Raw genomic sequence first — 14,667 nt, 5'->3', positions numbered from 1 at the left:
GTTGGGGATTCAACCATAAAGTTTTGCACAAAATTTAAAATTTATAGTGCTTTATCTTATGAATAGATTTTTATTTTTATCAAAAAACTGTTCACTGGGTGTTAAAAACTTAAGTATATATAAAGGTTTTCCATTAAAAGCTGTTCGAATTGAAAACAACAACTTGCTTGGTTGGCTACTTGGTTTTGAGAACCACGGCGGGTTGCACCACGGTGGGTTGCAGCTTCTTTGCATAGACAAGAGACTAAAAATAGTCTCATAAGAAAAATTCAGGTCGCCTCGGTGAGAGATAACCATCACATGAAACCGCTCACGCAGAATATCGATTGCGTCTTCAGCTGTGAGGTACGTAGCCGGTAGCACTATCCTGTTGAAACCATATGTCTTCAGTGTCCAAATCATTAAATTCGGGACAAAGGAAGTAGATGATCATGGTCATCATGATTTTTTGATTAAAAATTTGATCAAATTTTGAAGTGAATGATAAAAAATAAAAGTTGCTAATAATATAGTATGTATGTATTCTAAAATGGGTTATTCTTATTTAATTGAAAGTAAAGGTTGTGAGAAAAAAACACTAGATTTTGATAGCGTTAACTAAATTTTAATACAGTTTGAAAAACAGAATTTTGCCAATTTGGAAATGATTTGAAACACAAAAGTATTAACAATTTTGAATTATTATTGTATAAGCAAAAATTTCATAATTTTTTAAAATTTTAAAGTGATTTGGAACACAAAAAAAAATTCAATTTTTAAATGATTTGAAACACAAAAAAAGGATGCATTGAACTGTAGAAAAAGATTTTAATATCGAAACTGTTGCGGAAGGTTAATGCGTGTTTGCAATAATTATATAAAGTATACCATCCTAGTCCTCAGTTTAATATTTACTAAAGTCTGTTTGGAGAAATGTAGCTCTCATCAAAATAGAGTCGGCGGATTTCCTTCAACATTGGGCAAATGGCAATGAAATGGTTTGTATCTTCATTTATAATGTTTACATTATTGAGAGACCATTTTTCAGCGGGATGTCTTTTATTTTGACGTGCTTCAAAAATCATTACCTTTATCTTTCTTGTATATTGATGACTAACCCTCATTTCTCGCAAAATGCATTCCGCCTGTTTATTTGTAATTGCAGAGTGTAAGGGTTTTTGGCGAGTAGTACTAAGTCATCAGCATATAACAGAACTTTAATTTGTACCAGCAAACGATATTCCTCCTGGGAGTATATCACAAATGTCGTAAACAAACAAAGCAAAAAGTAATGGGCTTAAAATACAGCCCTGTGAAACACGTGCAGTTGTTTCAAATCATTCTGAGAACTCTGTTCCATTCCATACAGATGCACTAAATGAAGCAAGAAATTTAGAGCACGTGGTCAAAAATTTAGGGCAGACTCCTATCGTTGAAAGCTTGTACAGCAAAGCCTGTCTGTTAACTTTGTTAAATGCTGCCTTGAAATCTGCGAATCAAAGCAAATATTTGATCCATGGTTGAGGCGCCCGTATAGAATCGAAGCAAAAATAACTGCTTTGTTTAGGTTGTGTGGCACATAAGAATAGCTGCATAATCTGTTGAGGTATGATAGAAGGTAACTCTTGAATTGAACTGTGCTATTTTTGTATAATTCTACTGGAATTCCACCTATCCCAGGAGCTTTATTGTTTTCCATCTTATGAAGTGAAGAATCGAGTTCAGACAAAGATATTGGACAATCCAGTTCATAAACTACAACTTTGGGTAAATCTTAAGAAAAAGTATGGTGATTAACCTCGCCCGACAAAAGAGTCTTAAAATGTGCTGCTAGCGTTTCAGCTCCAAGAGAGTTCACCACATTTAGATTACGACCACCCAGTTCACGAACGTTGTTCCAGAATGTTTTTGAATTTTTAGATTCCGATAGCTTTTTAGCTAGATTTTTGAAGTACTCTTTCACATAGGCCTTTGTATTCCCTGTTGACCCAGAGGTAGATATTTTTGAAAAACAATGCATCTGTAGATCTTAAAAGCTTCAGATACACAAAAGATAATTTGGGTAGGCTCTTTCAATTGTTATCGTACCATATATTTCTTGGAATAAAAAAATGGGCTATGAGTAGATAGAGCTGATTTTTTAGTCACATTTATTATTTTTTCGTCTATTTGGTCTATTTCTGATGTTGATGGAGAAGGCAAGGAACTGCAGTTGTAATTTAATCGACATTTGTAAAAATGATCATTACTTTCTTTCCATTTGAGCTTGAGAAATTTACTTGGAATTCTTTGGGGAGCTTCAAACGAAAACATAGATTAAACTTGTATTGGTAAATGAGCAGAAAATTTTGCTACACTCACTTTGAAGTCTGCACATAATTTTAGCAAGTCTGACGAGGCTGCACAAATATCAATAACTGACTGTCCTTGGCTACTAATAAATGTGAGTACACCCACGGTATCACTTTTGGTTGCTTCAGTAAGCACGAATAGTCTAAGATTTTAAAAAAAACTCTATAAAGAGCTTCTCATTGCGGTTCAAAATTATTATCTTTTGAGTTTCTTATTTCGAATAATTTATTTTAAGTGTAAAGGTTTTAAATAGATATATTCTGATAGTTTCCAATCCCAGCATTAAGGTCTCCAATGATCATATGGCTTTCCAAATTTAAATTATTCAGAAAGTGTTTTAAACCCCCAAAATCATTCTGCCAGTTATTACAGTTTAAATACACGGGAAATATTGAATATTTTGAGTTAGTAATTGAAAATTGAAAAACAGGTCTTTTTTCAATGTTTTTTTTTTAACCCACATAACATTTCACCACTGGCCCTGCCGTGTACATTAGATCTGCTTGCAGATAAGCATATAAATTTAAAATATTTTAAAAATTGATTTTCATTTTTTCTTCTTAAAAAGTTTCTAATAAAATAATAACATCAAAATTTTGAATAAATTTAAAAAATCAGGTTGTAAGAGTTTACTCCTAAGACCTGTAATATTGTATGATATGATTTTTAAGTTTTTTTAAATTATAAATATTTTGGCAGACGACAGTTGTCTCTTATTGTGTTCCCGCCCTTGCTACTTATTGTAGTTGACTCATAGGTGCCGCAGGATGCGGTTGAGAGTGAGAAGAAAGTATAGATGGTTGATTTGAAACTGGAGCTAAGTTCGCACCACTATCGCAAGCAAAAAGTTCATACGATATGTCACCAAATAGTTGATTGATAAGCGTCAACTCTGTTGAAGTTTTGACAACTAGTCCTCTCGAGAATTTGTAAACAAAAGCGTGGTTGTTGATTTGCATCTTGTCGCTTTTCACAATGATTTTCGAGTTCGGGTTAATTTCTAGAAGTTTATTCCTGTATTGAATAAGTGTTTGACTCTTCTTTCTGTAGATAATTGACTGTTCTCGGAATGTCGGTGACTAAACTTTAAATAATCAACTTGGAAGACCATGTACCCCATAAAACGCGTGCATCGTTGTTACTACAGAAAACCCATTTTTATAATAAATTGTTGCTTGACGCTGTAACTTAAAATAATAGTTTGTCTGTACCTATAGTAGAAAATATTTTGACGGAAAGTAAACGAAACAATATGGCCGCCACGAGCTGTCACAATCAAACCATACCTATGGGAAAACCAAAAAAGAGGCTTGGATGCGACACACACTGATAACTTCGTTTGTCGATTTATCTTGTTAAAAGTTTGTAGGTTTTCGTGTTTTGTTAAAAAAGTTGTTAGTTGAATTATTCTTCAAAAATTTAAAATTACCAACAATATATTGGCGCATATAATGAAATAGTTTAGTTTTGTTAAATAGATTTTTAGTCAAAAACAAATTTTTACCATTTAGCATTTCTTAATTTTTTACAAATTGGATGAATGAAATTAATTTGAGAAATATCAATTTTTAACAAATTTGCATACTATTTTTGTAGATTTATTCTTAAATGGTTGGATTTTTATAAAAATAAAAATTACTGAATAGCGAAAACAATATTTTCTGTGAAATAAAAAAAGTTTGAAGACAATATTTTTAATTTTTGAAAAGCTATTTAAGTCGAAAGTAAATTTTTACCAAGTTTTAGTCCTGTTTTTTTTTGTAGGTTTTTATTTTTGAAAAAAACTGTCAATTCGATAATTCTCAAAATTTTACCGAATGTTGAAAACAATATTTCTTATAAGTGAAAATCAGTAACCAGCCATAATCTAAAACTTTTGACAAGATATTTGAGTCTAAAATCAATTTTTACCAACTTTTATTAAATTTTTTTCAGGTTTTTAGTTGTTTGTAAGAAAACCATCAATTCGGCAATATTTTTTTAAAAGATAAAAGTAGTTTAAAGCCAATATCTCAAAGTTTTGAAAAGATATTTGAGTCGAATGTAAATTTTTAACAATTTTATTAATTTTTTTTTGTTTAGGTTTGTATTTTTTGTAAAAAAAATTGTCAATTTGATTTTTCTCAAAATTTTACCAGTTGTTAAAAACGTTGCGCAAAATTTGTTTAAGATTTTGTATTTCTTAAATTTTCAAGGTGACACATTTTTTTCAGTTTTTTTAATTTATAAAACCAAAATGTAATTTTTTTTTTTCCAAAAATATACTAGTTTGGTTTCACGCAAAATTATATAATATAAAATTTAATTCAAGCCTCTGGCATTATTGAATTGTGAGATATTTAGGGTTTACCAAAATGTTCACCTTTTTTTTAACTGCTATATTAAAAAAACCACCCATGCAATTTTCTTGAGAACTGTTTCTGCATCTTTCTGCATTATTAACTGTATAGCAAATTTATTTGTAGTCGGTATCTCTAGTAGTTCTTCAGCTATAGACGGTAAAAAAACGTAACGTACGGACGTACAGGCGTACGAACTTACGTATACACGCAGGCACAGCTACAATTCTTAAAAAAAGAACTTTTATTTCGACTCTAGGGACCTTAAAACGTCAAGGAATGTCAAAATTTTCAATTCGACAAATCGGACACATTACAATAACTTCCTTGGAAAATTAACAAAAAATGATATTGACATCATATAACTTACACAAAATTTTGTAAGACTTTTAAAAATATCGACAGACGAGCGCCGATGAGAAGTTATCAGTGTGGGTTGTTTTCAAACCTTTGGAAACCACCGAAACCTTTCAGGCAGTTTAAAAAACACCCTTTATGTCCCTCATTTAAAACATCAAACAAAGTAGCTCATATAAACAAAACTTAAAAGAAATAATATTTGTTTTCTTCACTTAAACAAATATTTGCATTTATATTTATTTTTCACAGACCTAAATATATATAATAATTTAAAAAAAGGTTTTCTAGTGTCATTAACCAAACCAAAACAGGGAGAAACGTGATTTAAGGATCTCCTTTTGTTTTTTTTTTACTCAGTCTTCCCCCAGCATCAACTTAAATGAAACACTTTTCACTTGAAGCACAATATACTCCTATATTTTATATACACGTCTATATTTTTTGGCTTAGACAAAGACCATCAACATAATTAGAGACTTACATTTGTCAGTGTCTAGCCTGACATTCTTTGTCATTAGTTTTCCAAGGTTTACAACTATGGAAGTTCTTTGACAGATTTAAGAGTGTAGTACAATGGAGGACTAAACAGTGGAATAGGATGTGACGTCGGGAGACAATTTCAGGAAGAACAATATTTAGAGAAAGTATTTTTAATACAAAAATAAATAAATAAATTGGGTGTTTCAACAGTCCGTTTTGAGAACTAGGGCCTAATGACTGACAAATCTCAACCATTCCTGTATGCGAGTACTGCTGTCAGGGATGGAAGGGACCAACCATTTAAGCCGAATCCGTACGTCAGACTTGAGAAAGCAATTTTCATGACAAGAATTACGCTTGGAGAATTTGTCAATTCCTCGCAAGAGGCAGTACACGTGAAAGAAAAACCTTAGGTGGCACAGGCAGCTATCGAACCAAAGACCTCTCGCATGACAGTCCATCGCTCTTTTTATCGCTCTAATCATCATGCCACGGGTACTATGGTATTTTTAATAATGTTCTATAATCTGATTAACCTTTGCAAATTTTTTTTCTAAAAGTGTCTTTTCTGTCGAATAATTACAAATAATATTATCATTTTGCGTTTGCAATGTTGTTCTCTATTTTTATTTGACGACCACAAAATATTAAATACATATTCATATTTGATCCGATAATTTTTGATTTAAATATTTTTAACGAAGTCCAATTATTTAAATTGTGAGTTATTTTACCTCCCAATCGGTTTTTTCATCAAACCTCTGAAATGATAAATTTTAAATCACGAAGAAAAGAAAACATTAATTTAGTTATTTTTGATTATAAAATTGATTTTACTCCAATTGTTTATTTTTTGCCTCTTGAACACAAAAATTCAAATCAAATTTATTTACGAAATATTCAAACTTTGATTTGATTGAAGAAATGACCTTTTCTTGTTTGTGATTTTGATTTAAAAAATATTTAAAGGTCAAAATAAAAGAAAATTCTGCCCCACTGTGCTTATTCTTCGTTAGATGGGTCTTGTTGACTTTCATGTTTCATCTCACCCCTAAAATAAGTGCAAACAAACATATAAAACCATTGCCACAAATTCTAATGAAAATCTTCGCTGTCCACACCGCAAAAATAATAATAATTCAACAAATCTATATAAATATACAACCCATAGATATATATTCGCAGAACTTAACAAAAATATTTTAAGACTTTTGAGAGGAAACGAAGGGAATTTTAATCAGAAAATATTCAAACTTTGGTTTTGAGGTGATGAAAATATGAGTTTTACTGTAGACAGTCTTGATTGTTTTCGAAAAAGAGTTATAAATAGCCTTGTGATGCTTGAGGGGGTGTTTATAAAAATAGTGCTTAAAGAAACATAAATATTTAAGGTTAAAGCTTATACTACACATTTCGATTGAGATTTAAAACTGAATGTAAAAAATAGTGTCAAGTTCTTCTTCTGAACATAGAAAAACGTTTTAATACGTCAAATGGTAAACGGAGGTCATAAAATTTAATCTTTTAATATACTTATAAGTGAAAAGAAGTATAGAGCCACATTTTCAAATTTGATTATATTACAACAGTGGGAATTTGTCATTCTTAAATTTGAAATAAACTAGGATGTGACTCACACTGGTAATATTCCATTGGTGTCATTTATTTATTCCGCGTCCGCCGATTACGTCCGTCTGTCTGTTTCTTGCCGCTCTTACACTCAAAACCTTTCGATGGATTGAGTTAAGTTTAGTTTTATTGACTTCAAAAGATACAAGAAAAACACATTATATTCTTAATTTAAGATTACACAAGTCTTTAAATGGTTTGGTCGAAGGCCGTCTACCAGACTGACTTTTTTCTAAAAATTTATATATATAATAAAAAAAAGTGGGTTAGATATAATTCGATAAAATAATCTTTATAATTTTTAAACTTTAAAACCTTACAAACTATTCTAGTTCTCCACTCAAGATGTTCTTCTAAACCGAGTATATCTATCCCAAAATAACGCTTTCGGAACTGTTTGAGTATTGGGCAAACTCCCAGGAAATTAAATACATCTTCTCTTCACGTTCTTTGTGGTTGCATAAATCGCACAGTATTGGCAATTCTGGACGTTGAGGAATGTAGTTCAAATTGATTAGTTCACCTCTTACGTTAAGAAACAAGCTGATTTTATGTGTACTGCTTTTGGCCAAGAAGTAGGTGATGTGGTTCAAGAAATGGTTAACTTTATTGTAGTAAGATCTGTAAATGGATGCTTCAGCTTCACTCATAAGCTTATCGTACATCATGTTGCCTACTTTTGTCAGAAAGTCTTAAAAATTCAACTTAAGCGCCTCGATACTTTCGTCTGCTGATATTAAAAACGTAGTTGAGCATTCAATTCCCAGTTTCTTTCACTCTTTAACTCACAGAACTTCAGAGTTGATAGCTTGTGTGAGTATTATTAGCGGAATTTTTTCGTCACCCAAAACCAAAACTCTTGACACGTAGTTGAAATGTATTTTAAGTGCGCCTAAACAGCTAGTTCCAGCACATTTATAAGGTCTCGTAATTTGTCAAAATCGCACTTCCAATGGCTGCAGTTCAAGTAGATTGGAACAACGTAAAGAATACTCTCTTATATTTTGATTTCAAAAAATTGGGATTGCTCAATATTTTTAAAATTGATTGCGGCGTCTTTAAGTCCCTTTTTATACCCGAACAATTCACCACCACTTCCTCTACCAAATATGTTACTTTTAACATCTGGTATGAATTCAATTTCGTGGTTCATACCAATATCCTTAAAACTAGTTTAATCGCACCTGTCGTGCGAAACTGGAGACAGCTGCTAGGGACCGAGCTCATTATTTTAAGTGCTGAAACAATGAAGTTCACCTGTGAGACGGATTTTTCTCAGTTGGGATGAAGTACTGTGTGAATATCCACTCACAATTTGTACAGCGGGTCTAGGGTTCATTGTAATTGCACCTCTTGCATTTTGCAATTTGACGTTTCTATCAGTGGCTGACATTGACATTTCATTATTGTTGTTTATATTTTCAGATTGCAATTTATTTAATAATATTGTTAAAGAATGACGAATCTCCCCCCTGGAGTGTTTTATTACAGCCAAAATGTCTTTATTGCTCCAATTCTTGAGCTCAAGCGATTCAGCGTGAAAACAGTTTCTTCCACATGCAGCCTATCATCTCTTACGAAGATTTTCATTCTAGGTTTTGACTCGCGGAGTACCTTCATTATGGATACCATCTTACTTCTTCTTTGGCGGGCATTATGTGTTAAATCTTTGTTGATACTTATTTTTGTTAATTTAAGTTTTTTCGCGTTTTGTAAAACATTTGAAGCTGTTGCTCAGGAGTTCAATTTGACAACATTTACAGCAGTGGGTGCGTTTTCGTGGTTTACTTTGTGCGCGGATGCAATTTCATTGTTGTTTTCATTTCCGTCGAGTAGTCCAGTGCATACGGTTTTGGCTTTTTCAGCTGGAATGATGTGAAGATCAGTAGGAAAATCTACTAAAACGTTGTCTTCGACGCTTTTTTCCATAAGTCAATCAATTTATGTCTCGAGTATCTTATTCCGACTTTCCAGGAAGATAACTATTGCGGGTAACTCGGCTTGTTTTGTTTTTAGGTTCTTAGGGCAGACAAGTCGGCATAGAGCAATTGAAAATCGGCTTTCGAAACAAGTCCTGAGACGAGTTTTAAATTGTTTTCCACTACTATTTCCTTGGTCTACACTGATTCCTGACATTTCCACCAGAATTTTAGATGGACCTCTATTTAGATTATTAAATGAATAGGGGAAGTTTTGTCAGTCCTCTTTTATTCATAAGTAGGGTTATATTTGGCGGATCTTTAAATTTTGAGTTTATTCGTGTCTTAAATGATATGACTTACAGATATTTCAATCGGCAGACGTAAATATTTAGTTTAATTAGGTTTTCACAAGCACTTTTTGAATTTCTTTTTGAAAATATCGACTTTTTCTTAGTTTTTGAACAGAGCTTTTCTAAGGCAAACCACTTTGACAGATAAAATGTCAATCGAAGGATTGAGTTTGAAGCGTTATGGTAGCCAGTAGCGTTTTCCACACCACAATATTTGCAAAATAAATCGGAATAACATCGACTCGGACCTTGTTGTAGTCAAGGTAACGCTTCGGGTTCGCAGACCTAATTCTTTGCCACCAATACAATTTATCGATAACCAGTGTCAAGATTGCTAAGATGCAATCAGGGAATACTTCTACTGATGTCCTGAGTTCCATACAGGGACTAAGAAGAAGCTCCTGTTTTGATGAAGTTTGTTAGCAGAAAAATGTAAGCCAACAGAGGACATGCAACACGCACTGCATTGAAGGTCGGGGGCTACTCACGTGCTCTAGTAGTAAAAAAGAAAATATTAGGAGGTTCAGAAGCAGAAATTAAGTTCAAAATTTCAATTATCAGATGAAACGAAATTTGTATTAAACTCGAAAATGAGGATTCGGAGACGTCATAGTAAAACTGCAATCAATCGTGAGGATATGGAAGGACCAATTCTGCGGACTGTATAACGGCTACAACTTACCAGATTTCGCTGTCAGACAGGAAGATCCATTCACGACGAAAGCCAACAATATCGTCTTCCCGACTTAGACGAAGTAAAGACTGCCACTGAAGTATAACAAAGCTGCTGGAGCAGATGGCTTAAACGGCGAGCTCTTCAAAGTAGTAGAAGATAATATGGCTAAGAACATGCAACACTTTATCTGTAAGATATGGTCGAAAGAAAGTATGCCCGATGAATAGAACCTCAGTATTGTTTGCTCGAATAAAAAAGAATACCCCCAAAACTGCACCAACCATAAAAGCATTAGTTTACTTAACAGTGAACGTCTAAAGTCAACAACCTGAAATGTCTTAGGCTATGAAAACCCAAGAACATTAAATCGAGACCATCTATGATTGGCATCCATCCCAAACTCGAAACAAGTTAATCAACCTTTTGATGTCAAAAACGTATTTAGACAATGTGAAGGGCTGTCATGTGATTTCCTTCATATCGTCCCTAAACGAACAGTGCAAGGCTTTCACGACAATAGTAGAGACACTTTCTTTCAAAAATCTGTTTAATGACACTGAAATTATCGCAAGAACTCATCGAAAGGTTAATGAGGCTTTTAAGTATTGAGACAAAGGTATTGAAAACGTGCTTAGCGGTTAATGAAAGCAAATTACAAACTGTCATCAAGAAAGGATCTCTAACAACGACGTTATATCTCGGTGAAAACGTCAACGTCGACTGACTTTACTTTGAGTAGTTAAAGACTTTGTCACCTGAGCACCTGATAAAAGCGGATAGAAGCACCTTGAGCCATTTCAAAAGAAATATTCTCTACGTGATCTACTGTTCCGTATGCATGGAAGCTGATTGGAAAAGGAAATGGAACACCGAGCTGTTAAAGCTGAATAGCGACTAAGACTAAGGATACAAAATTCAATGCCTGTAACCGCTGAGTCATGTAGAGCGCATGGAAACCAATGTTCCGACTCGGATCTTCGAATCCATGCCCTCAGGACAGCGCAGTAGATTAAGGCTACGGATCAGGTGAAACGCACAAGTGGAAAATGACCTCACTCAACACGGAATGGGCAACTGGAGAAATCTTGCTAGTAACCGCAATAACAAGTTTGCTTTAAAAGTGTTCAAACCTCAGACAACACAATAACGGATCCTTCAACCCCAAAAATTATAATAATTCTTATTCTGTCAGTCGGTAATTGAGCCCGAAAAACAGTCAGCCAATCTTCGTTTTTATGATTTTTGAGTTCCTGTGTTGAGGTGTTGAAGTGTGGTATGATTGATTTATTGACTAACTTAAATTTGATGGAGTGAATTTGAAGTTCTTGACTATTTTCCATAATTATTTTAGAGCATTGTAAGAAATCACGAGAATTTAGTCCTATAAAATGGATTTAGTGATTTTTGATTTCTTTCCAACGAACCCATTTTTTAAATTTGAGTCTTAATTTTTGGACTTGTTTCTAGAGGTTTGCGGACGTAGAAGTTTGCTCCTTTTTAATTTTGTATTGACTTTTGTTCACATTGCAAGTGAAACCCCATAATTCCTGTTATCATTTAAGGCAAACGTTTTCAACTTCTGCCACGTATTAAATTCCGGTCCTATTTAAAAAATCAAAAAAAAGAATAAAGGGCTTAAGTACAACTGTCAAGCCAATTTGCATGAAATAATTTAAAAATCTTTAGTACTAACTTTTTCGAGCAGAAAGTGAAATAAAAATCACAAAAGGAAAAAACTTCAAACGTTTGGATTATCTCTGATTAGTAGAAAATTCAATTCAGAATTCGCGATAGCGATAGGAGATATATATTCACAGGTACATAAAAGGAAGTCAAACTGCAGCAACTCCCTTATACCCTTTAAACCTTTTGGTCCAATCCTTTTCCTCAATTATACTTTTTTTGTGGTTTTCTACAGCTGTACAGAGGTACAATTATTTCAAAAACGGAACGGAATTCGAGGAAAAGTTCACCCACCTCCCTTTGCCACAAATCTTTTGGTTTTATACTCCTCCATTTCCCTACATATACACACAAACCATATAGATAACATTTATAGTTGAATAGGTATAAAAATAAAATAAAACTGCACACTAAAAAATGCCAGGAGAGAAAGAGGATTCAATTTCGAAATGGCGTCGCGTCGCTGCAAGGTTTGCTAACCAATTTCCGGTGCTCGTATTGCGATTGTGGTATCTCCTCAACTCTCAAACTCAAACCTACAACCTATAACCTACGACGACGAAACGACGACGACATCGACGGACGGGGTTAAACTCTTCTCGGGAACACTGCAAGGATATAGAGCGCCACTGCCACTGACGCGACGGATGCGACGCGACGAACGGGCCAAATAACGAAACCAAACCAATATCATTTAATTAAAATTTGAGGTAGGAAAGGAGCTTCCCTGGCAAAACATCACAGGCACCACATTTTACTTCGACCAACCACCAATGATCGTCCCGTCCGGATGGGAAGCAATTAAAAATTCACTTCATGGATATGAAATTAAATTTCCCATTCAAGGATGTGTCATTTGGGGTTTTGTGGGTTTCCTTACAATCGCCGCCGCCGCCGTGTCCTCGTGTCCTCGTGTCAGTCCGTGTCCCTTATCCCGTGTCGTGTTTCCAATGGCCAATTAGTTTGTGGCACTTTCTATCTTTTAGTTTCATGTCACGTATTACATTTACATTAACCTTTGGTCTTTTCATGATTTTGTCTTTTTTTCTCGTGTTCATTTTAGGGACTATAACCGGAAGTACAAAAGGAACCCGTTCAATGCGATGGGTCGCAATAGCAGCACTGATCCTTTGGATGCCGAAAAAGGAAATGGCGGTGATGGAGATGCCGATGGGGTCGAGACTCCCGAAGAGGTCAGTATATAATAGTTGTTAAGGGAAATATATAGTATGTTTGGTACATTCACCCCCACTCCACCGTACTACATTTACGTACATAAAAAATCCACCTGATTTTTAACAAAGAGATAAGGTTAAGGGATTTTTTATTTGTTGGTAGTTGGTTGGTGCAGCGTTCACGATACCACCTCTATAAATTTTGGATTAAGCCAAGAAATAAAATTGTGTTTCTTTTTTATATATTTTATACGGTATTTATAAAGGATCTTAATTTCGGTGTAAAAAGGTCAATTTAGTGACCATTTTCAGTCTTGTTCTTGTGGCATGATGACCAAATACCGAGAAATCCTTTTAGGAATAAAATTTACTGTGTTTTCTTTTTCTGTTGGTTGGTTCCCTGGTAACGTTTTTTTTTACAGCGATCATGTGATAAGGTTCATAAACTAAGAAACATAAATAGCTATAAGCCAAAGGTAAAGACTGCTTGAAGCTTTGATATTGCAAAGATAGAAAAAGAGAACTACACGTTGGTCGCTTTGTATAAGTTCAAATGGCATCAGGACTAAAGATTATGTCCTTTGTGTGTTATTTACGTTTGGCCAAAATGACTATGCCACCCGCTGGACATTTAATCTAAATCTGTTTTGCTTTGTTTCTTTTTTTTGTATTCATTTTCTTTCACGAAAGTTGAATTGTGAAAAAGACGTAGTGAGATGCTCTTCTAGGAATAAAGCAAATTATTCCAATTTATATCAAAGAAGTCGTACATAGGAGAAGATGTCTTTAGAAGGAATTTTGTCATCAAAAGGGTTTAGATAATGACATGATGTTCATGATAAGTGATGGAAAAAATAATTAGGGGATTTAGTCACTCCTATAGTCAAGCCACATACAATTATACATATTTATAAGAAAGTCTTGACTTTGAAGCTGAAATTTACAACAACAAAAAATTTTGCTAGTTCTTTTAAGTTGCTAAGAAAATGGAAGAAATCAACAGCTCAACATGTTTAACTTGTAATCAGAAACAAATGTAAGAACCATTTAGTGCCGCTGACCTTTATCAACTCAAAGAGACAAGTATAGCTAACTATTAATACTGATGTGATTTAAGTACTATCGTCTGTCTTTTAAAGAGCTTGAGAACTTTATGTAGTAATACAATAGCAAAAATATTGTTGGCACAATCATAATTAGAACTACAGGGATTTCTCTCTCTTTTTAACGTGAAGTAATTGCTGATCCTTTCTATGGTAAGAACATCCTTTGGCCCATTCGATGATATTACAGGTATTACAGTTAAATTGTTTAAGAGAAAAAATTCAACTAGCTATTTCACTAGAGCATAGTCCGTTAAAATAACCTTAATAAAGGGTAAGGCAAGAAACCTTCCGTCGAAGTTCGAGTGACGTAAACGATTTTATGATGTTAATGTCATCAATCATTTTAAAATCTCTTCTTCTGTCCAAGAGGCTTAAATAAGTTACTGGGGCACCAGTTCAGATATGAGATTTATATTCAAGTTTTGGACGTATATAGGTTTTGTAGAAAGCAGCCAGATCAGACGGAGAGAAAAATGTCTTGAAATGCCTCAAAAAACCTAGAAATCTTGAAACATTTTTGGCAAAATCGCGTATGTGATCGCTCCACAAAAGATGGTTGCTGATGCACATTCCGAGGATGTCAATATTTTCCGTTTCGTTGATGCAAGTGCCACTC

At 33.8% G+C, this 14,667-nt stretch overlaps 1 protein-coding gene across 1 annotated transcript in view; it reads left to right on the top strand.

Moving 5' to 3' along the window:
- LOC129947915 (mucin-2) overlaps window positions 1-14,667 on the top strand; it is a 54,292-nt gene that overhangs the window by 13,428 nt on the left and 26,197 nt on the right. Inside the window, exon 3 of the mRNA XM_056058679.1 lies at window positions 12,834-12,963. Within this exon, the coding sequence (XP_055914654.1) occupies window positions 12,834-12,963 (130 nt within the window). The remainder of the gene's footprint in view (window positions 1-12,833; window positions 12,964-14,667) is intronic.

Source organism: Eupeodes corollae, chromosome 2, assembly GCF_945859685.1.
Source record: "Eupeodes corollae chromosome 2, idEupCoro1.1, whole genome shotgun sequence".
Classification (NCBI taxonomy): Eukaryota; Metazoa; Arthropoda; class Insecta; order Diptera; family Syrphidae; genus Eupeodes; species Eupeodes corollae.
Note: the sequence above shows the minus strand (reverse complement) of the source record. Positions and strands in the feature narration are given on the sequence as shown.